Source organism: Amblyomma americanum, chromosome 1 (assembly GCF_052857255.1).
Source record: "Amblyomma americanum isolate KBUSLIRL-KWMA chromosome 1, ASM5285725v1, whole genome shotgun sequence".
NCBI classification, from domain to species: Eukaryota; Metazoa; Arthropoda; class Arachnida; order Ixodida; family Ixodidae; genus Amblyomma; species Amblyomma americanum.
Genome location: NC_135497.1, coordinates 358688932 through 358716928, shown reverse-complemented (window position 1 = coordinate 358716928; position 27997 = coordinate 358688932). Strand labels below are relative to the sequence as shown.

At 47.6% G+C, this 27997-nt stretch overlaps 1 protein-coding gene across 1 annotated transcript in view; it reads right to left on the bottom strand.

The window, feature by feature from the left end:
- Positions 1 to 21632: 21632 nt before the first annotated feature.
- Positions 21633 to 27997, bottom strand: part of LOC144115602 (uncharacterized) — a 96473-nt gene continuing 90108 nt past the window's right edge. The window contains exon 5 of the mRNA XM_077650026.1: positions 21633 to 26321. Coding sequence (XP_077506152.1) covers positions 26134 to 26321 — 188 coding nt within the window. The 3' untranslated portion in view covers positions 21633 to 26133. The remainder of the gene's footprint in view (positions 26322 to 27997) is intronic.

The window sequence follows — 27997 nt, the reverse complement described above, 5'->3', positions numbered from 1 at the left end:
AAACTTTAAATGCAACACGCAGTATTAGATGATATTGGTCACCCAGGCGACGTCATTCGTCTGTAGGGAAAGAAATGTGAAGTGTATGGCTTCCCAAAGATGTGAATAGCAGCTTGTCAGCCTGAAGGAGGAGAAACATACCCGGAATTTGTGGACAAGTGCATTTTTTTCAATGGGAAGTTGTTTATGAACGCGGTTTTTCCCCGTATCGCAAAAATTGCACCAGAAAAATCAATATATCCGCAGGTCCTCCCTTGGAACGCTCGCAGTTTTTTTGCTATCTATTGTAAAAAACGCACCCCAATGCTTTTTTATGACTGTCTTAACTACCCGGTTGCAAGCACTGAACAAACTTTAAACGCAACAGTTTGCTTCGCGTCGGAAGATTAGGCCGTTCCGATTAATATGCTCATAACAGTTTCTTAGAACATTCCGCCGTGGCTTCACATTTATTGTGAATAACGCACCCTATTGGTTTTATGTGACATTCTTAACTACCCGATGTGAGCACAGGAAAAACTTTAAAAGCGCGACTTAGCTACGAATCGGAAGGCTACACTATTCCCATCAATATGTTCATAACAGCACCTTACAATATGCTCTAGTCGTGCCGCCACGCTGGCTCAGTGGTTCTGGCCCTCGGCTGCTGTCCCGAAAGACGCGGGTTCAATCCCGGCCGCGGTCTTCGAATTTCGATGGAGGCGAAATTCTAGAGGCCCGTGTACTGTGCGGTGTCACTGCACGTTAAAGAACCCCAGGTGGTCGAAATTGTCCGGAGCCATCCACTACGGCGTTCCTCATAGCCTGAGTCACTGTTAAACCGCCCCCCGCGCCCCGAACAAACAATGTTCCATAGTCGCCTCACAATTAAAAGTGATTTCCGAGAAAGCAGGGTTTAGATGTCCAACAAAGAGTGTTCTCTACACCAAGACCGGTTCTATAAGTTAACATAACGCTATTTATTAAACTTCAGCTGCAAGTAATTTGACGAATGCTGTACTTTTCTGGATACCGTCCGTTTATTATCTTTTTTTTTTTTTGCTGCAACAGAAGAAAACCCACTCCACGAACCAGAGAGCATAAATTTCGGCGAGACGTATTTCACTGTCTGCGTGCTTGCATTCCCTTCCTCGTATCGATGCTGTCTTCCTTGTCTTCCCTTTTAGGCATCCGTTTGTTGTTGTTTTTTTTTTGTGAGGGGGGGGGGGGGGAGGCAACGTACTGCTTTGCATCGCACACGAGAGCGGAGGTTTCCGGCCTCCCTTTGTAGGGTTACGCCACCATTTTGTAACCCGCGCTCCTGCGCGAAATCTGCAGGCACAGCCTACGGCCTGCAACGCAAGGGAAAAGCGTTTTCCGCGGGCGGCGGAGGCGTTACCACGGGGGAATCCCGCGGCGGTGGTGCACGATTGGGCGCGCACAAAGGAGCCGCCGCTGTTCCCGCGCCACCCGATGCGCCTTTTGACGACCGACAGAGAAGTGAATAACGCTTCCCATGATTCGCGACGGGTGCTCTGCAGCGGGTGCGAGATGGGGGGAGGGTGAGGGGGAGAAAGATCTGCTAGTCTCGTTGACACGAAGGGGAGCCGCTGCAACCTGACACGGGCAGTTAACTGAGCAGGCAGATTGCCCCCGAGCCACTGCACGCGCCACCGCAAGTTAGGGAAAGAAATAACAAAAACAAAAAAAGCAACCCGAAGGGCGGATGCAGCGGCGTCAGCCACTTCCGTTGCTGTTCAGGTGTAGAGTTACGGGATCTGTCCTTGTTGCTGCTAATCTGCCAACTTGGCGGTCGTCGCCGCTATGCACGCGACCGTTCATTGTGCGACTTGGCGCGGTCGGTTTCTTTAGGGAGGTCCACTTTTTGTTGTTCTTTTCCGTTTCCCCGGCTGTCGGCATTGTTTGAATAGCGCCGTCCCGCTGTCTGACGCAACCGCAAATGTGGTTTCTGCGCAGCGCGACAGCCCCCGCGGCACCTATGGTGCCCGATGCCAGCGTTGCCTGCTGCCCGCTACAAACGGCGCGGCGAGGACCCCGCGCGGACGCCGCGCCCACAATGAGCGCCATCTGGAGTGGCTGCCCGTTCGGACGGGATTTTTCTAGGTGTCTGGTTCAATGCCTGCAGTGCGCGGGCGAAAGCCTGCAATCAGGAGAGACGACCTTCTCACTTCTCGATATCGGCAGTTTGCTTTTTATTTTCTTTCTTTCAGTCCCTGAATACAATGCTTTTAATTTACGATGCGGGCTGCCTTCTTCAAAACTGGAAGCTATTGTAAACGTCTACCAACAGGAGAACTGAAAGCTATGCGAGAACCAATTCAGGGACAGTCACAACTGGATAATGTTTAGGTAAGCACAGGGAGCAAAATATCTTCCTCTCTTCTTCCGACATAGCCAGGAGAATGGATTGCACATTAGCCCACATGAAATCAAACCTAACTACCAGGGGAGCAAAACTAATATGCTAAACAAGTTAAATCAGAAAAGTTAAAGTTTCATTCTGCCCGAGACACAAGAAGGGAGAGTCGCAACAAAAAAAGAAATCTGCTCTAAACAGCAGCTTGTCCTGGTGTCTGTTGCTAAACGTGGCAGCAGCAGACAACGTAGGCACAGATTTACTCTTGGACGTAAAATAGGAGCGCTGAAGATGAAACTTAAGTTCCCGGTATGCTTCTATTTGAGCAAAGAAAAATACTTTCTTATTCGCAATTGAGACAGTATTCCCAACGAAAGACGAAAATACCACGACGCACTCATAACTCGAAATCACCAAGTTGGGTTTCTCGACGTAACGAAATTAGTGTATATACGCCTAAGCGTCTAAATATTAACACGGCATGTGGGGCTAAAATAAATGAATTATATTTTGTAACCTCTTTTATTATTATTCTTTTTGAGCATATTCCGCAGTGCCTCAAGGCTTTTTTACGAGCGGCATAAAACTCTGCAAAATATCTCAACGATCTTACGACCTGTAGTATCCAGCGGCAACAACTTCCGGTCCTTAACTGCCCTGGTAAAAATAAATGAACAAAGGCAATAAAGAAGGAAAAAGAAAAAAATGCCAAAAGGCTTGTTATGCGAGTTGCTTATAGGCTGCACTGATATTTGAACCATTCAACCTTGCTTTGTGCCAAAAAACATTTAGGTGATCTTCCAAGTAAAATGTTTAAATTTCGAACTTTAATAGAGACTATCGCTCCAGATTTCCATATTTTTTTCCCAGGCAATGTTTAGCTACGCAGATGCATGCAAACACTGTATGACTTTTTTGTTCCTTTAAAAATGGTTTGAATCATTTTTCTTGGAACCGTTGCACAACGACGCGTTTTAGGGTATGTTGCATTTTAACGCGAAAGCTTTATGCGTCCGACGAGCACAAAAGCCACCGTTTGTCACCGTTCAAGGCAGGAAATTCTTCAGTGACGTCACCATGCTCTCTCATGGCGCCAGAATAGACCATAACATAGCGATGTCTACGGCAAATAAAAATAAATAAATAAATAAGATTTTCTGGGAAGGATAAAGGACATTCAGATTGCGAGACGAGCACGCATCCAATAGGCCACAAAACCGCATTGCTTTTTGGGGAATAAAGGTAAACCTAGATTATGCGTTTCCTCACGACTGTATGCTAATGAGCAGGTGTGTCATTAGAAAGAAAGGAATCTGTAATGAACCTCGCAACAGAGCTCCCGATGAGGCACTGCTTTCTCATTCAAAGCACGTCAGCAGTCTGAGGGGGTCTCGGTAATTTTTATTTCTACAAAATGCTATCTGCCAAAATTTATTTATTCGTTTCTCTATTTACACGAACGAGAGAGAGGAAAACGTTGCTGGAGGCAGCTTGAGGGGACTTCGACCCTTTCTTACAAGCAACACCAGAGGAGCAAACGCACGCAAAACCTATGGACGCAAAACGCCATGTGACTGGTGATCCGGACGTGTTTTTCCCCGAGAGGGTAATCCGGGATCAGGGCTACAACGCCAATATTTCACACAGCTTCTTTTTTGTTTAAAAAATTCATTGGCGTCACAATCCCAGGCTAACTTTTCAGAAAAGCGTACTCCTCAAACGCAGGAGAGCGTGTTTGTTCCGTCTTTCTTTCTCTGGTCCCTCGTCTTTTTCGCTGTTTTACAATGAGCCTGCACCAATTAACCCAGCTCAGCGTTTTGCGTACTCCAGTATTTCCGCGCGTACCGCGACGCCTATCAAATCTGCACCAAGTGTTATGTATTGTGAGTATGAGATTGAATTTTTGGACCAGAAGGTAATATTTTCCTTTGGTTGGCATGAATAAAGAACGCAGCATTTTTTTGTCTCACTTAAAATTTGCGGAAACAGTAGTTCTTGACCTAACCAGTGCGAGAGGGGGATAAAACCCGCTTTATATATACACAGATACATGACACAGTGATTACATAAATGCGACAAACTCTGATGGAAGCAGGGCTGTAAAACCAAATTCCCCGAGATTCGTAGCGGGGATTTTTTTATATATATTAAGACTTTGAAAATATATCGCAATGGCAGGTGAAATCTCAAGTGCAGGAATAGAGACCCGAGACGTATCGTTGTCGGAACAACTCACTCCTGGCTGCAGGAAATATCCGACCTGCAGTGCAAGTGGGAGCTTATAACTGACAGTGACCACAAAAAGTCCTCGACTAAAATTTGACCCTGTGCTGTTACGGCCGAAGTCGCATTTTTAAGGAAAGGGTCATAACACGGTTTGAAACATCTGCTCCTAAGCACGGTAAAGTTAAAGACTAAGTTAAAGAACATGCGAGAGTTTGTTCAGCTGATCCGTCTAGACTTCAAATTTAGGCTCCACTTGTCGAAGTCTTGAAAGCATGCATTTGTGTTGCGTTGCCATGTAGCTTCCGATGAAGTCGGAGCAGTATAGGCACACTCGCTGACTCGTAGACTGGGCGAAGCGCCCGGCCCGACTCGGCGGAGTCGCTGGCCAGCAGTGGGCGCGCCTCGCAGCCGCTCTCCTATACTCGGCTCTGGACGCCTCAGGCACGCGCTGAAATCGCAACGTTCAAACGAGCGCCGCTCGAATCTCGTTCGTCCCGCAGCTTCACAATTCACAGGAGGCTGGGGAGAGGGAGATGAAAAGGGCAACTAGGTGATGTACCGGAATAACGGAAAGAGAAAGTGAGGAGGAAAGGAAGGAGAAAGATGCCCCGAACGTGCAGTTCGTTAGGGAGCTAACCTCGGGGAATCTTAGGTGGCCCACGGCGGGGAAGGAGGGAGGCCTTCTCTGGTGGCGGGAATCAGGGGAGGGGAGTCCATCACGCTCGGCAGCGCAGCGTAGAGACGGGCAGAAAGAACGATACAGCAGAACCCGGAAGATACAAAACTCCGCTCGAGGGGAAAAGCGGGGCTCGTCCTAAAGCACAAAGTGGATCAGGAGAGCTTTGAGTTGCGGTTCCTCGCAGAGCGCAACTTCCCGGGTCTCCCTCCCTCTTTCGCCGCACCCACCCTATTCGCCGCTCGCTGCTGCTAGCCTAGCCTGCAGTTTTCTTTCGCGTTGTGCATTCATCTCTTGCGCTTTCGTTTTTTTTTGGTTGCTTACCTCCCGTGGAGCCTTGTTAATAGTGACATCATTGCAGGAACGAGATGACTGATTAGACCGCCTGTGGGGTGAATTGATTGGCTGAGTGACAGCCGAGTCAAACCAGAGGCACCACCACTGTGGGTCCCTATTTCGTCATGTAAGAGCATCTTGTGTGCATTGGTTATTGCTGAGCATGCTCGCTAAAGAAAAAAAGAAACAATAAAAGAAACAAACTAATGGATGTAGGAGAAAAATAAAGCAAAAATCCCTGTTGGCGCGGGCAAAGAGCAAGTAGTGGAATGAAGCTATTACGACTTCGAGGCTTTCAGTTCCCAAAAGCATTAACGCTGCAGTGCATTTCGGGCAAGCAAAAGCACGAATTATTTACTGCATACTTGCTTGAAATTTTTCATAGTTGCAGGGCGGCTGGAATAATCTTCAGGAAGTTTCCTCTTACCTTAGAGCGGTTTTTGTAATGACACTCGGCTTCCACGAAACCATTTGCATCAACTCTTTTGGGTTGAACCAGAACAAGTTTGAAATATCATTAAGTGATTAGAGAAGAAAGTTGGGCAAGTTGTTAAAGATTCGTGGTAGAGCGCGGTGAACAGCACGGACTGAAGGGAAGAAACGTAGCCAGAGCTTTAGTGCAGGAAAAGCTTGTCCCGTCTACTCTCTTCAGTTCCTGTTGTTCACCGCGCTGTTGTCTGCCACGTATCTTGAAATGACAGAACAAAGGGGGAAAAAAACTAATGCTCTCCCATTGGACAACACTGTATTGAGTCGAGTTAATTTATGTTGTGCACAACATATTCGTCGCCAGCATTACGTTTAGTTAGTTCTGAAGTGGTCGGATCTATCAGCTAGTAGGAAACCATACCACTGAGAGAGTGGCCCAAATAATCCAACTGGTGCAAGAATGAAACATAATGCAAGGCCCATTGCTTCAACTTGTTCAGATGTGCAGAGTACAACGACTGGACTCGAATTCTATTTAAAAATAGGCCACGCTTGTGCCATTGCTTGCGCACGCAGTACATACGACTTAATATTTAACAAATCATGTTCCTTACCCATCACGAAAATCCTGACTTAGTAAAAGCAAGAATCCCCGTTTCTCTTTAGCTTGAAAGCCTGAAGAATTTCGTGCGTGTTTCGTGTTTTTCCGTGGGCGAAAACTGCTGCCTCATTGAAACCCACTGAACCACGTCACCTGGTACATGCATGCAATACAATGCCAACTGCACGATCTTCACCAGCAATTATCCCGGTGTTGACGTGAACTTTTATGATAGAACACCGCAAAGCAATCGGGCAGGACAGGAGCCAGGCGTTGACTTACAACTCGGTATATTTCGAAGAAACACGGCTTCTTATGCCACCTGCGCCACCACATGCGTCTCATTCAGGTTGTTAATGCACTCTAAAATGAAAAAAGAAGTTCTGCAGTCATAGAGGTAAATCAACGTTTAACGTGCAACGTTCCTTCTTTGGTAACGCCACAGAAAGCGTACTGATACAATGGTCACGCAACCTCGCTATCGAAGATGCCTGCAAGATTTCGCGGTCTAACTGATATTTGTGTTTCACAAGTACTTTTCATCTGCTGAGTTCAGGCTCAGAGGTTTTTGAAGTGCAAACTCTACAATGAATCCCTCAATTTCTGCCTGCTTGCTTAAAATTCATTTTGCGTTCTAATTTCTTAAGCCATTTTAAGCAAGCAGGCAGAAATCTAGGGATACATTGCAGAGTTTGCACTTCGAAAACATCTGCGCCCGAACTCAGCAGATGAAAAGTACTTGTGAAACACAAAGATTAGTTGGTCCACGATATCATGGAGGCAGCTTCGATAGCGAGGCTGGTATCAGTGCTGCGTCCGTTGCGTTACCAAAGAAGGAATGTGGCACGGTAAACGTTGATTCACCTCTGTGACTGCAAAACTTCTTTTGTCATTTTAGAGTGCATGAGCGATATGGGTGCGACGCATGCGGTGGTGCAGGTGGCATGAGAAGCCGTGTTTCTTCGAAATAAACTCAGCTGTAACCCAAGGCTTGTCCCCTCTCCTGTCCCGTCGTTTTGCGCTGTTCGATCACAAATGAATAACCAGCATTCCCAAGCTGCGTTCCTTACGTGAACTGTCGGCAACACACTGCCCTTCCTACCAGCGTAAACTCTTCTACAGGGCACACCGGATGCTAGAGACACCGCTGTTGCGCGAAATGTCACTGATTTAACTCTTACCTGCTCATGAAGAAGGGCTACCTTCGCAACTCTGGCAGCATGAGTTCGGCTCAAAACAAAGGTGGAAAATGATGGTTAGCAATCATTTTTGGCGAGCGGTAATTTGTTCTTCTGCAGTATGACAAAGAATGTGGTGTTGTAGTGCCGCCGAATGGAGGGTTTAACGAAAAGGCCAAAGTACTTTGTGCGTTAACGAAAAGTACAAAGTACTTTGTGTGTTCTGCGCGAAACCTGGCAAAAGTAAGGGTCGGTGATGAGAAGCTACTCGAAATACTGCGTTGGGAGAAATTATTGAAATCTATAAAGAAGTGTCCTGGGAATGGTATAAAAGTTTTTTCTCTTTTCAATGAGAACCCTTAGCTAATTTGCAGCCCTGAGGGCCACCTTTACTGAGAAGGTTCACTGCAAACAGTGGGAGTGAACATTTACAACAGAGGCGTGTGTGAATCGAATATTTTTGCCAATATTCGCTACTTGTGCGAAAATTCGTACAAAGCGAATAATCCTGCGAAACTGCGAAGCGCTATCGGTGGCGCTGGAGTACGCCACTTTAACTTATGGAGTTATAGCTATAGCTGTCAAAAGACGCAACACTGGTCTCCACTAGATGGTACTCAACTTTAAATCAATATGACTGTCATGTTAGATGTACTATAGGAAAATTACCATTTTCTCCCGATGACAAAACCAGATAAACTAGCGCCACATCTCAGTTGGTGACAGAGGCCAGGGCAACATGTGAATCACGGCCTTCGAGGTGGGACATCAAGGCGCCGTTTGCTATCATTGCATGACCACTGCCGTGTCGCCACAAATGGGAAGCCATGTATGAGCATCATGGAAGCCACCACACCAACGGACCGCGCCGCAGAGCTTAACCAGGTCTCCATCCCGCAAAGGCCGATAGAGGCAGCATGCTGTGCGGCGTCGGAATGAAATCATTTGTTTGTTTTTTAAACAGTCGTCGAAAAAAACAGCGGCGCGCCTTATGCTAAATTCGTGCCATTTATTAGCGAGCTATTCCAGTTGAGGATACATTCGATTCGTTTCAAAAAATTTTGAACGTGCACTATGTGATTCATTCAGCGAATCGAACAGGATGAATTTCGATTCACAATTGGGAACTTTAGAATATTCGCACACCCCCACTACAACACCTTCTGAACAGCTGCGCTAAAGGGCTCATTAGGAGCAAGGAGTTCTTTATGCTGCCTTCAGAAACATGATTAATGCTTATGCTGAGGCAATTCAGTTTCTTCAGTGGGTATCAAATCATTTTATACTCGGTCCCTCACAAAGAGCTATTCGTAGGAATGAGAGAGCTCACTGAAGAGACCGGAGATGTCGCTTTGCAACCCCGAAGTGCAATTTGGAATAAACTTTTTTGCGAGTTCTTCAAATGTACCTATCGGCCACACTGTGTGTTAATAGCTCTTTTCATAATCAGAAGGACGATATTATACAGGGTCATGTGCATCATGTGCAGCCTGATTACTACACAAAATACTTTTTTTCAGAATTTAAACCGAACCTTTCAAGTAATGCACGTGTACAGCGATCAGGTGTGTTGATGTTTTTTTAGTCATTTTCAGCGTTGGCCCAATGCAGTGATGATGGTTATGATGAATTTTAATGGCTGAAGGACCAAAGTATTTTCTACTCAAGACGGGATCAAGGACCCGTTTTCCAAGCATTTCACCCCAGAAAAGCCGAGCGCCAGGCCAGGGGAAAGTTTTTGCCCATTGTATCGTCGATAAGTGCCCGGCGGCTCTGGGAATCGAACCCAGCACCTTCCGCATGGAGGGTCAAATGTCTCCTTCCCTGAAGTTGCAGAAGGTATCTTGAGAGGGTACGCTGTTCAACTTAATTGAAATTTACTCCTGAATTACCCACCCAGAACGCCATCCGGTTTCTTGGCTTGCCATCAGCCTTCTCTGGTGTTAGCCATGTGTAATAAGTGTACTCACCAAGATCTCAGAAAAGGCTTGTAAGGATGCCAACCATTCCAAATCAGTAATGACGGGTGTCGCTAACTTCTTCCAAACCGCCCTGAAGAAAATATTCAGGCATAATTGCACCTTCGAGCTTTGCAACATAAGTGAAACGTTTGTCTGCCATCGAATTTTCGTCAGGTTTGATGAAAACGATCGCTGAAACAATGCCTGATCAGACGGCATCAAGATGCATCCGAGCAAAGAAAGAACATTCAGGCATTTTCATATTTGCACGGGGTGTCCCATAGCATGACAAAGGTCGCCAACAGCTAAGGTGCGAACATGGTATTTTCAGCTTCAGCGAAGTTATCACGTATTTGCTCTCGAGTTTCCACCGAAATGAAAAGAACCGGTGTGGAACAAAGCATAGGCATTAGTCCCTGAAATGCGCCGAAAAAAATGGTTTGCCAGATTAGTTTGGACGATGAAAAAGTCTACATTAGCCAGAAGGAGCATGTTGTAACCGATAACTTGCATGAACACCGAGCGAAGATTACTGCTAGAGAACATAGCACTTCGCGCTGCCCTGCAGCAGGTGGGGCTGTGCGCACAGTTTGAATGAGGAATGAATTTTTGGTTGCGGGAAAACTCGAAACGCGCAAGAAAGCAGAGCCATTTCTCATATAAAAAAATTGAGAGAGCAATTAAGCTCTGTCTTAAGGTTATGACGCGATAGCGCAATGGATTAATTCCCATATACGCAGAAGATCATTCTGTACTTTACATTCATTGATCCCTGGGAGTCCTCATACCCCTCATGGAGCCGCGGTACATCGGTTAAGCGATGCGCCACTGCCCTGCGATGGCAGGTGCTCCCAACGGTGGGCCTTGTGCGGCCCAGGTTGCTCTTCCTGAGCGACCAATCATTACTTTAACTGCCACCTGTCGGCAACGGTGGGCAGTTCGCTCACTATTTGGTGGGCAGGCTGTGATGCCGCCGCAAGGTCACGTAGCCTAGGTGGTCAACCTGCCTTCTAGGTTGGTCCCCGGGGACCACCTGTCAGAGCCATGCCCAAGATTTGTCGCTGACAACGCTGACGCTGACAACGCCGTCACCGGATTTTCTGGTGAACGGAGCCTTTAACGTTATTGCGTTAAAACACGGCCGGACTCCTGAGTACGCTAAATTTTGCACAAAGTGATGATGATTATGGGTTTTTATGGCGCAAGAGCATCTACGGCCAAAGAGCGCCATTGCACAAGGTATTTTCCATTTCTCAAGGTGGGATCAAAGACCGATTTTCCAAGAATTTCACTCTAAAGAAGCCGAGCACCAGGCAGAGGGAAGGCTTGTACCCATTGTATCACCGGTGGGTACCCGGCGGCTCTAGGGATCGAACCCCGCATCTGCCGCATGCGAGGCGGATGCTCTATCCACTTGGCCACCGCTGCGGTCTCTATTTTTTGTTGTGTACAAAGTATAAGTAATTTTAATTCGTAAACAATAACATGTTAGTTTCTGTCTGCGTTAACAGTAGTACATGCGTGGTTCAGTTACTTCACAACCTGTTTTTTTTTTTTAAATAGGACTTCATTTCTTAGTTCATTCACTTTTGTGTGCCATTCTCTGTCTTGTGGTGCACCTTTTAAAGCTGTTTCTTCATTTCCAAAAATCCTACCTGTACCAGAGAGAACGCCGAGTTGTCGATAGCTATGTTGCTGACACGCACAGTCTTCTGATGCATGAAAGAAACATCGTGCCTCGAGATTTCTGCCCAGGGATTTGCGCGGATCTAAGAGGCAAGCAAAGTGAGAGGAAAATGAGAATCTGGGAGCGTTCCTCGCATACGGGCCGGGCCGCTTTTGGCGCTAAACGTGGAGCTGGGGGTGCTCAGCTGGTGTGCGGAGGGCCGCAGAGGTAAGCCAATAACGTGGAACCGCGCCCCATTCAGTCCGTCGGCTTTGATCTGCTTGCGCACTTGCAGCTGGGCTTGGTGGCCCCCAGCGTCCCGTCGTGGCTCAGACCGGCGGGCGCGAAGGGAGTGACGCGTAACTTCTTTCTCACACCTGGGAGAGCGCAATGCTGCCGTGAAGCCCACGGCATTCGGCACGCACCTACGCTTGCAGCCCGTGGGATGTGTTGGTCAGAGGAGGCTCTCAGTCACGCATGTGTGTCTTTTCCCGGCCACGTTGAAAAGGCGTTTCACAATGAAAAATTACGAGGAGAGCGCACTCACCGGAGCGAGCGAATATATTGCCAGCTGCCATACTTTTGAATCCGGGGGCGTATTTGTCGTATTTGGGAGCAAGATAGCCGCTGCACTAGTTACGCTCCACACGCATGCACTGAAGCTGATGCTGGCTTCGTGGAACTCCGGCACGGAAGTTTTGCGAACGTCTCAGGTGTCTGCACCATGATCTGCAGATACGGCTTATACAGAGCCCACTGCGACGTGAAGGCATGTTGCGTTGTCGCCCGTGGCTAAGCTTTGCACTGGCGTGCATTTTCGTTGCCTGTAGAAATTTGCATCGGGCGAATAAGATGTTGAAATGCCTCCTCTCTGGACTCTCGCCTACCGGCTACGCTGCAGCTTCCACCATGCTAGCGCCATATGCACATAACAAAACCGCGAGCAATATGGCGGGGCCGAGGTAGCCCTCACAGCTAAGGTCTATATGGCAGACAGCGCCGCCTGTGACGAGTGGGTCTGTTACGTGATAATTCGGTGTGTATCCTGCACGTGCCCTATGCGCGGCTGCTGTTTGAAGACAAGCGCTCCGCTTTGTGTCAGACCGTATACTGATAGATAGGACCCCGACGGGGGGGAACAGGGGACTTGAAAAGTAGCCTACAGTGTTAGTCAGCCCGGAATAGAAACATTTAGGGTGAATAGGGTGACTTTATAATAAAGGTCACTAATTCTTGCCATACACAGTGCTCCATTTGCTGTTGACGTGACACAGTTCTGCGCGCATCACGCGTCCGCCATTTCCGACTTTTCACCTAGCGGCGCTTCTGCCCTAAATACCATGAAACGCTGTCGGCATTTCACGTTATAGCGCAGATAATTTATTTCAGTCTAGTGATGCCATCAAAGCGAAGTTGTCATGCTCATCGTGGAACTATCGCTGTGACCAGTGGCCTGTTTGTTCACTGCGGCTTTGTGTCGTTGACTTCTTACAATCGGCTTGCGTTTGAAGGCGACAACATTGCCACGTGGGAGCCCTGCCACGTAACAGCTTTTAATTCATACCGCATTCTTTTAAGTTTTAAAAAAGTAACCATGATAAATTTAGTTTAAAGAAAACAACTAAAGTGTGTATTCTTAGCAAATCAGGCGCATATAAAAAATACTTTGACCTGGTTAAGAAGACCACCTACAATCATGCACAAGCGTAATCTCCGCACAGCATGTTGTAATTATTTAGAGCTTGGCTAAAGTTACCTGAAAAACCCTCTATGTTAAGACGAGGTTGGGGCGAGGGCGGGGAGGTGGGTTCATAGGCACAGAAGGGTCAAAAACAAGACAAAATAAGGTGAAATAGTTTCGGATGTGGCGTTTTCAGATCTTGACGCTTCATTTGACGCGACGCAGTCATCGACTCATAAAAAAAAAAACACTGTGTTAAGCGTCACCCAGTGAACTCCTCTCTTCTTTAGGTGCGAAACAGGAAATAGAAATACAAAATGAAAAGAGCGAAAAAAACTTGCGGGGTGCGGCGCCGCAGCTCGCGGCAATCGCAGGCCTCGCAGCGGTGCTGACTCGCAATGATTTTTCCTCGGGCCGCGTGCAATCACACAGAGCAAACACGGAGAGAAAGCGGCGCGCTGCCGACCTACGAGCAGACCCCCCTCCAGCAGCTCCAAGACGGGGCTGGCCGCCAAGCACGGTCCCCGGGGGCTTTTCTCGGCGCCGACGCCGCTCCGGCCCGGGGCCGGACGGAGTGTTGGAGGGGCCGCTGCGCTGGCCGTTGGCGGCCGCTGCTGAGCTGGCTAATGAGTGATTAGGCCGAGGCGCCGCGCGGGCCCGCAACCCTTGGGCCGCGCACACTCTGCGCCAGACACGAGTACATGCGCGCGAGCACCGCGTCTCCTTGCTGGGATGGGGATTTCTGGGACGCGGTTGCGTACTTTTCCTCTTGGGCGACTCTTTTGAAGCACGTTGTGTGTGTGTGTGTGTGTGTGTGTGTGTGTGTGTGTGTGTGTGTGTGTGTGTGTGTGTGTGTGTGTGTGTGTGTGTGTGTGTGTGTGTGTGTGTGTGTGTGTGTGTGTGTGTGTGTGTGTGTGTGTGTGTGTGTGTGTGTGTGTGTGTGTGTGTGTGTGTGTGTGTGTGTGTGTGTGTGTGTGTGTGTGTGTGTGTGTGTGTGTGTGTGTGTGTGTGTGTGTGTGTGTGTGTGTGTGTGTGTGTGTGTGTGTGTGTGTGTGTGTGTGTGTGTGTGTGTGTGTGTGTGTGTGTGTGTGTGTGTGTGTGTGTGTGTGTGTGTGTGTGTGTGTGTGTGTGTGTGTGTGTGTGTGTGTGTGTGTGTGTGTGTGTGTGTGTGTGTGTGTGTGTGTGTGTGTGTGTGTGTGTGTGTGTGTGTGTGTGTGTGTGTGTGTGTGTGTGTGTGTGTGTGTGTGTGTGTGTGTGTGTGTGTGTGTGTGTGTGTGTGTGTGTGTGTGTGTGTGTGTGTGTGTGTGTGTGTGTGTGTGTGTGTGTGTGTGTGTGTGTGTGTGTGTGTGTGTGTGTGTGTGTGTGTGTGTGTGTGTGTGTGTGTGTGTGTGTGTGTGTGTGTGTGTGTGTGTGTGTGTGTGTGTGTGTGTGTGTGTGTGTGTGTGTGTGTGTGTGTGTGTGTGTGTGTGTGTGTGTGTGTGTGTGTGTGTGTGTGTGTGTGTGTGTGTGTGTGTGTGTGTGTGTGTGTGTGTGTGTGTGTGTGTGTGTGTGTGTGTGTGTGTGTGTGTGTGTGTGTGTGTGTGTGTGTGTGTGTGTGTGTGTGTGTGTGTGTGTGTGTGTGTGTGTGTGTGTGTGTGTGTGTGTGTGTGTGTGTGTGTGTGTGTGTGTGTGTGTGTGTGTGTGTGTGTGTGTGTGTGTGTGTGTGTGTGTGTGTGTGTGTGTGTGTGTGTGTGTGTGTGTGTGTGTGTGTGTGTGTGTGTGTGTGTGTGTGTGTGTGTGTGTGTGTGTGTGTGTGTGTGTGTGTGTGTGTGTGTGTGTGTGTGTGTGTGTGTGTGTGTGTGTGTGTGTGTGTGTGTGTGTGTGTGTGTGTGTGTGTGTGTGTGTGTGTGTGTGTGTGTGTGTGTGTGTGTGTGTGTGTGTGTGTGTGTGTGTGTGTGTGTGTGTGTGTGTGTGTGTGTGTGTGTGTGTGTGTGTGTGTGTGTGTGTGTGTGTGTGTGTGTGTGTGTGTGTGTGTGTGTGTGTGTGTGTGTGTGTGTGTGTGTGTGTGTGTGTGTGTGTGTGTGTGTGTGTGTGTGTGTGTGTGTGTGTGTGTGTGTGTGTGTGTGTGTGTGTGTGTGTGTGTGTGTGTGTGTGTGTGTTTTTTTTGTTTGAGCAGCGGGAACTGCCCGCACTCATAATTAAGCGTTACTGTGAATATCATCTTTGCTTTTGGAATTAAAAGCTGGGCGCTTAGAACGCCAAGCACATCTGCGTATAGATTTAAAATAGCAATGATTCAGAAGCACTATCGCGATCAAAAGTTTAGGGGGCGAGAAATTGCGGAAGGATGTCTTTTTTTTCGACCCAGTCACCTAATAAAGTCGCCGGAAATGTGCCAAGGTATGAAGCGACATGCATGCTTTAGCCGCCGGTATCAATACCGCGCGACTGGGGCCCGAGATAGAGGCGCAATAAACTTTTTTTCTGAGAACACGCGTCACTTAATATTTTGATCGCGATAGTACGTCCAGTGATTACGTCAGTCACTTTAGTTACACCAACCATCCTTACAATGACGGAACGCAAGCAGCGATTACAGAATGAAACAAGTAGCAAAGAAGCCAGACCCTTTTAATGCGAGCTATAGGTGCTCCTAACAGCATTTTCCCCACACGTTATATTCTGCTAATCGGCTACTACAAGCTTTCCAAAATACTCTTGAACGAAGCACTTTGAAAGGGTTTTTTTCCTTGAAACTTGTTGTTTTCTTCTAAAAATTATACTACACCGACTCGCAAGGCTATAGGCTTCATCTCGCGCTGAACGAAGCTAGGCGATTTTAAAAAGAATGTATTCCAACATCGTGCCTTTTAGTAGGATTCGCATTAATTATCTCTCGCCGAGAGTGATATTTTTTGAACCCTGTAATGCTTCCATGCTGCTTTGTTATTTCGGGAAGCATTCTGCCCGTTTTTCACCCAACAGAGATGACGACAGCGCTCTCGTAACGTCGTAAAAAAAGTATATAATGACCGTTCTCGGGATAGTTCGATTTGGACTGCCCGCGTTTCCCGCTCCATCTGCTCATGGGACACGTCTCCGCGCTTCTCTGAAGCAGGACCTTGGGTTACGCTGACCTAGGAGCTCTAAAACCAAGCGAAAGGAGCATGAAGTTTGGGGCTGCTGACTATGGCTGCCACTGCACTGCACTGGTGAATTGTGGAAACGGCAGCAGACTGCGCCCTCGACAGAAGACGTCAGCATCGTGCTCGTCCCCATTTCTTTCTTTCTTAGGGGGAAAGCGAGAGGAAGGAAGTGAGGCAGAGAGAGAGAGAGAAGAGGCGAATACAGAGCGAGACAAGATCGCGTCCGGGCACACAAGTTGAATAAACGTCGAGGAGAGAGAGCGCGGCTCCCGCCGCTAGGCAGCGAGAGCTTGGGGCCAACAAGCTGGAGCACCGCGCCGCAGCCGCCAGCGCCGCTCGCAAATCCCCCGAGATCTGGGCCCTGTGATTTCATTAGCCCGGGCCCTGCGCTGCTAGCCGGCCGGGCGCGAGGGTCAGGCAGTGAGGCCTTGTCCTTCTTCATTGGGTCCGCCGCTTCTGCTGCTGCCGACTGTTGGTTTGAGCGGATACGCGCGTCCTCGCGACTGCTGCGAGCTTGTTAGGGAAAACCACCGCGCCCGCTCGGGAAAAGTGTGGCGAGCCGTCGCCCCGGCCCCGAACCGCGCGCTGCCTACCCCGCGCTCAGCTTATGCCCTGGCTCGGGAGTGTTGACAGAGAGGCGTGGCCGTGTGTTTGCTGCCTGCAAGGAGGGTGTCTTGTCAGGAAACAGAGAAGAAAAAAGAAACGCCAGCGTTGTTCTGTTTCCTTGCACATTATGCTCCGAGAAGAGACGGAATAACGCCATGCAACGAGCTTCAAGAATTCGTCCCAGATGGGCCGCGAAATATAAAACAGAATGCGCGTGCTAAAATGTCGATTATCAATTGCGGGACTCAGGAATGTACAGCTGAGAATCCATCGAGCTGTAGAGTTTTATTCTTCGCGCGTTTTCTTCACTGTTGTGGTTTGTGACCGTTTCGTTATACAGAGCGACTAACGACCTTTTGCACCCGCCGGAGCGCCTCGCTCGCAGTAGCGTTCGGCTGCTCAGTACGAGTTCACTGGTACAATCCCTGCGGCGACATTTTGGCAAAGGTGAACTGAGAGCGGAAAAAAAGTATTTCGTCTTCTTAGGTTTTGGTGCACGTTAAAGAATTCGAGGTGGTCAAAGCTAAATTCGTGTGTTTTACTACGGGATGCTTCGAAGCCTGCAGGTTTTGCTTAGGCACGAGGAAAACCATTAAGGTCTACAGGGGTTTAAGGGACATGCCGCCGCGTTTTCTTTTATTTCCTTTCTTTTCTCTATTCAGATAACTCTATTTGGTTTTATTAATTATGACTCAAAAAATTCGCTTGTTCTGATGTTTTTAGAACGATGTGGGCGTATTGAACCAACTTTCCTTCTCCATGAGACAAATACTACAGGCTTACATAAATTATGGTGAGGCATAAAAAAAATGAAAAAAAATAGAGCCTCTGCCTGCACCACAAGTATAACAGGCTAACTACAGGCTTACAATAGGAAGTCCTAAAATACAAGGGAAAAAAACATAAACTGACAGTGGAGATGCGGGTGACAATGCGGGGCTAATCACACAGTCGGCCATTGCAGAGTACCGCTCCTGTAATTTGCAGTGAGCTTGTCAATGCTGTCCGTTCTCGGTCCCTCGCAAGTGACTCCGGCGAATCTGCTATATTTTAAATACAATGATGCGATGTGCTATCTTTTAAGTACAGTTTTCACAATAACAGCGTGTTATAAACGCGAGCATGAAAATATCTCGGTAGGCGGTCCGCTCTTTACTATGTCAATATCATCTCCACTTTAGACATCCAACGACGCCTTTTCTGATTGGCCAGAGGCATGAACTTATTTAAAATTTGACTGGCCATAATCCTGCAGTGTCTGCGTTTGCGCTGATGTGCTCTTTCTGCTTTTATTTTTTTTAGCCGTGCTTCTCGTACAACTAATAACAGAACACAAGCGCACATATTCAGTATGGTGCTGTAGCAACAGGCACACCTAGGCCTGCAAAACTGTGTCATTGTCTCTGAGGCACCCGTTTAACAGCTCGGTACGAAGCGTCGTGCGAAAGCTGAGAAGCACATTGTCCGTGCTTAAAAGTGTTATTGAAGATACCGGCCGCTTATTCTTAAACGCTCGGGGCTCCGCAAAGAGGGAGGTGTCGACAGCAGTAGCATGTACATTGTAGCGTTCTTTAGTCCCCTTAGCAAGGACTCTTGCTCGGTGGTTATCCGCTGCAGCTGTTATCAGCTACGAACGAAGCGCAAGCAGTTATTCAAGCATTTGATCCTCGGTAAGCGCGAAAACCACTCGCGCCTGAAGATCGATACCAGAACACCATCGGGCAGCATTGAACGTGAGGGCACGCTCCCAGTGAAAGGTTCTCCCCGATAGCAGCATTAAGACGCGTCGACGTATTAGCTCATCTCGTTAAACTCAGCAACTGCAAAACAAACTTCGAGAACACTTTCACGTGCTCGCAAAATGGCTGGTTAGTGCAAACATGAATTTGTCGTTTGGGTGCTGAGTAAAACATGACTCTGGTGACACCGCAGCTGTCCATCGGCATAGCTGGGCTCTGTGCTGTGCCGACGGACGACTTCGTCCAGACTCTTTTTTTCGATATCTTTCTTCGTTTTCTTTTTCCTCATCCGTTCATATTCCGGTTCGTTGCAGGCAGTGTTTACAGATTGCCGATTTTATCTAAGTTTATGCCTAGTGTTTGTGATATCCTTCAATCATATATTATGCTCTATGTCGCGGATATAAATCCTTCAGTTAATAGTCAGCGCTGTGTTCGTTCTCATTCTTCGTGCCACTCTGTGTGTCTTAGAATGCGCTGCTCGCTTCATGAAGCTTCATAGCCAACCACCCCGCGAAAACGTCGACACACGCAATATCGGCATAATCACTGCCACCGTAACTCAGTGGCTGTAGTGCTTGACAGCCGGCTTCAGCTGGGCTGGCCGAGCCGACAATGATTAGAATCTCACAGGTCGATCTAGATTGGCATGTGTGCGGTTTAATGTGCCCAAGCTACACACGGGCTAGGAGAGATGCCGGATTAATTTAGATCACTTTACGTCTATTTAACACGCACTGGCATCGCACAATACACGGGCGTATTTGCCTGCGTCGAAATGCGGCCACCGCGACCCGGATTAGATCCCGCGACCCTGGGCCTAGCAACCGAATTCTATGGCCACTGAGTCACCGAAACGGGCCACAGGTTCATCTATGTTTCCTTTCTGCGTAATTCTAATTCATAACATAATCAGTTACGTCAATCTTCTCCTGCCCTCAGCGCCTCCTGTCGTTTCAGATATGTTTTTCTGGTCGACGACCAGTCTTTGACCTCCAGATTGGGGTCACCAAGAAACTGAGCTCACAGGTTATCAAAAAGCTGCCGCTTTCAAGGAACCCATGTTCTCTTACGGCCTTCTCGCATTTTGTTTAAACCCGCTAACACGGATCACTGCTTACGTGCGAGTAATTGAAGTAGTTATTGATACTTTGCTCAAGAAGCATACCCAGAACAGTTTTTCCTACAACATCAAAACCAGCTCGTCTCATGTAATACGACGCCTGACCTGGTTTCTTGATCTCTATGTCCGCGAAAGAAGCCACTAAATGTTTCGTGTAGAACCATGTCGAAGGATGTCAGACCTGGCTTCGAGAAAATAGAGGGGGTGTACTATTAAGAGCCCTGCTATAGGAGTGGTTAAAAGCGGAGCTGTTTACTAACTCGCTCGCTGTTAATCCGTTTAAAGTACTTACTATTGGGTTTTGTAATAAGAGAGTTGTTCCTGGAATTGCGAAGCTAAGTGAAAGCAAGCAGTCGTCCGCTTCCTGTCACTGGCGCTGGCCTCTGCATTTTTTTTTACCAGTTCTAATCATAACCTATTTAGCTGCAATGCGCATGTTGTTTTAATTATAATCATTTTACCAATACATGCAGTAAAATGCTGCGTGAAGAAAAGTAAGGCAACTGTACACACCGAGCCCGACACCCACCGCCTTCGTTTCGGCGCCAGCATCTCGATATCTTTGTCTGAACTTTGCTGGCATTTATGAATATATACCTGCGAATATGTGCACCGAAAAGCTTACTGCGCTCAAGTTTACATGTGGTCATCCCTTCTGAGAATGCTGGCGAAGCGTGAGAGCAAAAGAAAATAAGAGAAGCCAAAGGAAACAAAAAGGAAACGCAACGCGGCTGTGCCACGCGTTCGCAGTTTTCGGCGCTTTTATGCTCGCCTGCCCCTTTTTTTTCGAGTGCGCTCGCTCAGATCACCATCTGAATCCCAAGTTGAGCTGGCGCGTTCTACTCCCGAGGCGTGGATTCCGAGCATGGACAGCGGCCGGCGAGCGTGTCGCTTTTCTATATTCTCGCGAAGGCCGCGCTCACATCGAGGCGTATCGCAGAGAGATAGCCACGGGCGGGCTCAGATGGCTGGAGAGCGCTGCCAATGGTGTATGTATATTGGGCAACCTTCGTTGAGTTGGATATGTTGTATAAACATCCGAGCCGTGGGAACGATTCGCAGCTGTGCATAATGGACGCATAGAACTTTTTGACCGTTCGCTCATACGGGAGGAACGGATACCAGCGAGACTGTTGGGCGGCTGCTGTGATGTTTTGTTTGGCTGTTTTAACGCACGGTCAGGGAAAAGCGACTAGGTTATTCGTACAAAGCATACGTGATGGCAGTTCTTGCTTCATGCGGTATTCTTGCACGTTCATCTGTCGAAGTTCCGGCCTGGCGGACGCACAGTCCTACGATTTCCCTGTATAAATACCGAAGAAATACTTTACATTCTGGAGCGTAAAGCGTGCTCCTCACACTCGCCGCCACGCGGGGACGTCTACCGAGCGAAGTATAAGGAATAGCCTCTACGCAATACACGCGTGCGCCCTGCGGCAACTGCGAGAAAAGCAGACAGGGTGAGGGCAGACGGGGTCGTTCAGAGGTGAAGAGTGGCTTGCTTGATCACATATCTGCATTTTTTGCTCTAAATATGGAGGAAGAGAATAGAGCAGACAAGTACTAAAATAAGAATAGAGAGAAAAGCGAGCCGCTACAAAGCAAAGTGCGAAGAGGCGGCAGTGGCAGTAACAGAAAAAAAAAGCTCACGCTGACATTCCAACATCCTTCAGACTTCCATCCTTCGGTGTAGGCAGCACCAAAACTGTTCCATCATTGCGACAGGTGAAGTATACGCGTGCCTGAGGTTTCGTGTAGTTTTCTTGCCGCCCGCGTCTTTTTTTTTTGTTAATACCGCTCGCTGTGGCCCCAGAGAGATGCTTTCGTTCACCTTTCTCTCACAGGTACCACTGAAGCAGCTTAGTGAATACCGAAGGAGGTCAGTAGTTATGCCAGGATGACGAAACAAGACAAGAACTATTGGCATTTCTGTCAAACACCAAGGAGCATTTATTCAGTAACATGGTCATCATGAAAATAAAACAAAAACAACGCGCCTTTACAGTAGACACACAGCTGTATTTGCTTACATTGACAGTCTTTGGTGAGTGCTCCACACTTTTTTTTTTACATGTTATGTCCGTGTGCCCAAGCAAGACTAGACAGTAATGACGAACGGCAGCGAATTTTCAAACTACGCTAGCGTATGCTGTACACGTGAATAGACGCACCCGTTCGAAGGGAAGCTATGTACAAGGATGCACAGGCACGAAGCGATGCTGCCGCAGGTGTGGCTCAAACACTGTAGTTCCGCCAGCTCTGCTCGCCTGTCTCATGCACTCCGAACGGGAGCGTCGAATTGCTTCCTCATCAGAGCCCACTATACTTGTACGGCAACGGCTGGCACAATAGGATGAACGTAAAACAACATAAAAAAAGCAGTAGAACTCTCTGAGTCTCAGCATGAAACAATGGTATCGGTCAGGCCCATTACTAAACGAGTTCCTACTTTCCGCCGACCTTCTTCTTCTATGTACATGTATTCAGATACTGCCCCTAAATGTCTTCGTTCGAGACGCTTTGACAGCACTGTTCACCCAGGAGTGATAACCAGCTTTAATGGTTTGCCGAGCAAAGAGCATCCTACCCGGAACCTGGGGCTTACGCAATGAAAATGGGCCACAACTTGCATAAAAAAATAGTGCGAGAAAAAGATAGCGAAACTCTTAACACTTGTGATCACGCAAGCGACCTTTCTCACACCTTCTCAAACTCTAAAAAAAACTGCGTTCAGTAAACCTGGAAACAAGAATAAAAAACGAAACATCTGACTCGAGAAGCCTTTATGGAGCAGCTTTGATTATCTAACGGTCATTGACTAGCTTAGCTCCACGGCGCTGATTCTTGCGTAAATATTCACTGCATCTACAGACTTTTGTTTCTAAGATTTGGCACCCAGGATGTGCGCAGCGTAGATCGCATTTACCACTAAGAAGTTATAGTTATGGTACCCAGCCGACGCTTAGTCAAGCTACGAGATTATATTGATATTGCACAGTGGTGTCATCCATAACCTCTGCCTAAAGGTGCACAGCATTTGTCCAAAATGAGCAATCCACTAGGTTTGCTTGTGGGCCATTCAGTGTGGCTCGTTGTGTAACAGCAGCGTTCAAAATCTCTTGAAGGCGTGAGAAATTTTCGACTTCACTCATACGGAACATAAGCCTTTCGCTGGGGCTACAAGTGCCCCACTACACGAATTAGAGACACAGACTGTGGGCTGTACATTTTCGGCAACGGCTGTGCGCATGTTGGCTTGTCGTGTAAAAAAAATTCTTGTTCCTGAGCGCACTGTTTCTACGGGACGGTGATCAATATGCAACCTACTAATCTTTCACGCAGTAGTCACCGAATGTTTCATTATGTTTTGAAATAAATTCTTCCTTTCCAGTTCTGTATATACCTGACAAAAAAAAAGAATTGACGGCTCGCGCAAGAATCTGATAATTTAAGAAAAAAATGTGCTTACGAACCTTATCGCACTTGCAGCCACTTTTTGTCCCTCTTCGAACAACATGGCCTGAGGTACTTGAGCGGCACTAACAGCCTTGTGCGGTACCTGGTGTCGGGATGCGAAACAACACTTGAACGCAACTTCTTGTCGGTCTACCCCTGCTTTTTCTTTTTCTACGCTGCTTTTTAAGGTATGGCTTACGAAATATTAGACCTGGCACGTTCGGCCTAGCGTCCAATATTTATTTATTTATTTCGTTACTATCAGGGCCGTTGAGGCGTTACAGTTAGGAGTGGTAAGTTATTAATCAAAATCAAATACAAAAAAGGAGAGATATGAGCATAAATAATGAAGACGCGCAGATTTGAATGCTTCTGGTTCTGGGACGCAGGCGAAGCAGGCGGGCAAGTGGTTCCAGTCTGAGCTGGTCTTGGGCAGGAAAGATTGAAAGTACTGGTTAGTTCTGCAACTTCGAACACTCATTTTGAATTGGTGATGAATACGGGATGATACATAACTTGGAGCAGTGAAAATACTTGGTTTTAACGATTCATTTGTGTAATATATTTTGTGGAAAGTTGGTGCTGCGTAAAGCCTTGCTGCTGCATACCCATTTTACAGTGAATCTAAGAGAAGTGCAGTAATCTTCTCCTCAGCAAAGATGTACGTGTATGCTGGGCCTTTGGAAGGCCTAGCATACACGATAATGTTCGAATCAGCTTTACTGCCCTTCTACTTAGGAAAGGCGCAATGCGCTGACGCGTCATCAACTTGCCCTGCCGTTGTTTTACTATTACGAAAGCATTAGGAAACACGCCTTCGCGTAAAGACGTTTACTGAGAAAACTCGGTGGTATACGTGCAAGTGCCAAGACATCCGTTAATAGGCCTGGTGTTCAGATGCTCGATAGCTGCGCTCTTCAAACTCTTTAACACAGATTCAGAGACAATGGTGGTTCAAGTGAACTAAAGTGTTTTGAAGGTAGTATTCAGAACAGGCTAAGCTTTCTTTTGGTGATAGACTAACTTAATATGACTAGAATCGCAGCTTGGAATTGTCAGTTGCACGTCTCAGTGTTATGTTGGTAGTATTTACATATGGTGGGATGTGACATTCAGATGTGGAACTCGCGAATGCTCACTGGGAACAAAAGGTAATCCAAACTTCGCCATGCACGTGCTCGTCAAGACATTTTGAATTTTATCTCTTTCTCAGCTTCGCCAAGTCATCTTCTGGCTGACCATCTTGCCTTTCCTTTCTTCTGTCGCTTTCTTTCTCGGTGCAGGAATATAATGTAGTTACACTCTAAAGACGAGTACGCCTATATGTTGGAGTACAAAGGGAGTAAGTTGACCTCTAGCACACTCGCTTTTAGGGGTAGAGTTTTGTGCCGCGGCCATGAGGTTGATTTTGAACGCTAAAAATGCGGAATACTTACAGTTGGCAACAGAAACAAATTCCCTTTTCAAAGCATGCGAAGTTATAGCAATTACGAAGATTTTAACCAAAGTTTCAATCCATTCTGTTTGCTAATATCAACACTTCCGGTGCTGCGCTTGCTAACTCAAGTTACTATGCTTTGCGGTGGGAATATGCCTCCGTTGCCAAGGTTAAGCATTTCATATTTTTAGTTGTCCAAATCTACCCGGGTACTTGGACAATATACCTTGCCCCCAAAAAAGGCAGTGCGCCAGTGGACAGCTGACTCCCTTTATGCACCTATATAGGCTAATTCGTGTTTAAAGTGCACTTCAAAACCACTCTTGCGAACTAATCTACAACAAACCTCATTGAGAACACAAGTACCGTAAGTATGTACTCACAGACCTTTATGGTCGTTCTTCTCATGGCCACCCATTTCTGCCGTGGAAAGAAAAGTACTTAACGCCCGTATGAACCTTATGCTAGCTCGAGCTTCTTTCTCCACCACACTACCATGCAAATCCAGTGCAGCAAATAAGTCAGCAGCAAATTATTGGGCACCAGAAGCGTTCTTACGCAATAACGGTGCTTCAACCTGGAACAGCTATTCGCGCAGGCTTTTTACTCCCTTGCGAATGTGAAATGTCAAAATGACTTGGTGACTATTGTCACGTCGGTAGGTTGAGACATACGGACGGTGGCATCAGGCGGCGACCTGTATTAGAGAGTTTTAACGTCGCGTTACTATATGCCGTTACCGGCAGCAGGCAACAGCTCATGCGCAGATGACACCCCGGGTCCATCTGCGCATGCGCTGTTGGAGGTTCGTGGCTACTGTGCAGGGTAACGCTATGCTAATAAAAATTTATATTGCCAAGAAGGTTTCGCTTATTGACAAGATTGTGAACACTTCGTCAGAGGGCTTCATAAGCACCAGGAGCAGATTTACACTACAACCCCACACCGGTCATCCTATAAAGGCGCAAATAAAGCTGGGAATTTTCCGAAAATACCGCCGCAACACAGCGGGCTAAAAATGAGCAACCAATACGCGTCAAGCATTGTAGGTGCCCCGTGGTTCACACTGGACGCGGCTGCGACGAACTATTAGACCTAGCAAAACAACAACTGTTCTGCTGCGTGCAGAAGAGACGCTGCTTGGGTGTGCCCTGCGCGGCTGCGCAGGGCACAACCAGTCGCCTTTCCGCCCAGACACAAAAGCGGCAATGAGCAACATTATATAAGCAGAGGCCGCCTGCGCTGTACACAAGTAAACGAATTCACGCGAAGCGATCGCGGCATTTGCCAACTTCGTCGCATTGAAGCCTTTCCTGCCCGCGTGAGTAGGCGGCTTGTGGACGCTGAAGACGTTGTCCTCGCTTCTTGCCGCCTTCGTTCAGTCTCTTCTATTCGCGTGGCTCACACAAGCCGCTGTCCGAAGCTTTCGTCCGGCCGTTCAGTCCACGCTGGGAAGGCCGCCCAAGGAGCTTGTTCACGCGAGACATGGACAGCGCACGCAGGCAGCGGCGGGGGCGGGCGAAGCGGCCGAGGGCCTCAGATGGGCCGGATGTCGGCGTGCTGCGTCTCCTTGTGCCTGCGCAGGTCCACTTTCCTCTGGAAGGCCCGGCCGCACACCTCGCAGGCGAACGGCTTGAAGCCCGTGTGTTTACGGCTGTGGGTGATCAGGTTCGACGACTGGCTGAACGCCTTGCCGCACACAGCGCACTTGTGGGGCTTTTCACCTGCGAAGAGCGGGGAACGGGGACAGGTGTTAGAGACGGCAATTTGAATGTGCGATTGGCTCAGTAAAATTGACCAGAACTGCAAAAGTAGGCGCTGTGTGTCACCACCGCCGTCCGAGGCCACAAATTATTAAATGAACAAACTAAAATGAAGTGAAGATTAAATAAGCGCAGCGTTAATGCACTCGCCAACTTGAAACAACAATTTCGCAGAACAACGGATCATTTTACACTAATTACCTACGAGTATAGGTGCTGGAAACTACCATATACGCATCTCATCAACCACTCGGAGAAAAAAAAAAGAATGGCTAGAAAGAGCATATACCAAATCAGGACAAGGACGCACCAAATAATCTAAGAGCCAGTAATCAGTCATTTACCCCTGCTACATGCCTCAAGTTGAATGAGCTTACATTATTGAAGTCGCTTCTTTGCGGCGTAACTGCCGGCAAGACATGTAAGAACGGTGACGTCCGCGATGTCTTTTAATTTATTCCAGTACCAGAAGCATTAGCAACGTGTGCTCCTCGACTTTCTCCGTGAACAGACTTGGAACATTCTTGTAATAATGAGTTTGCGAAGAAAAGATCTGAGAAAGCATAACTAGTCGTGAGGTTCTGTCGCCGAGCCGCACGAGCAGAATTCATACACTTTGCGCAGGAATGGTTTGTACTCCTGAGAGTTCGCGTTGTCATATTTAAGAGCTCGCCCCAAGAACAGCGCTCTTGCAGATACATTCGGCGATAAGGAATCATAGCGTGTGACTCAGTTTTTCTTAAGCTGCGAACTGAAGCGTTAAGCACTACTTAAAATTAAATCACTGCCTGCACGTAAATGTTGTCGCACTCTGACAAGAAAATCTCGGTGCACCCAAGAAAATTGTATCAGCTTGCTTTGCATATAGAAGTTGTGTGGTTATGCAGAACGCTCAGTTGGGCGAGTTGGTACATGTGCATCTTTTGTAAAACAGCGCGAACAACGTCGGACAAGAACAAGACGGACACGGGACGAGCGCTGACAGGCTCAACTAAGGTTTTATTAGCAACACCTGGTGCTTATAAAGGGAGAAACTTACACAGAGTACATCACACGTTACACTAAAAGAGATAAAACATGAGACCGAGAAGCACGCGACGCTCAAAGGCCACCAAGAAAAGCTATCTCTTTGTCATTGAGAGTGATTGACGGTTTGCTGACACACATTGGCTCTTGACTGATATAGAATGCTTCCATTACTTCTCGGGTGGTCTGATCACAGTGACGTAATGAAAAAGAAAAACAAAAAATACACAGCTATGTGGCGTAACACAAAAGTACTGTACACGCACTGTGATCAGACCACCCGAAAAGTAATAGCATTCTATATGTCAAGAGCCAAAGTGCGTCAGCAAACCGTCAGTCACTCTCAATGACAAAGAGATAGCTTTTCTTGGTGGACTTTGAGCGTCGTGTGCTTCTCTGCCTCACATTTTATCGCTTTTAGTGTAACATGTGATGTACTCTGTGTATGTTTTTCACTTTATAAGCACCAGGTGTTGCTAATAAAACCTTAGTTGAGAGTCAGCGCTCGTCCCGTGTCCTTCTTGTTCTTGTCCGACGTTGTTCGCGCTGTTTTACAAAAGATGTTGTGTGGTTATATAACAATTTAGAAAAAAAATGGTTCCGTAGTTTTT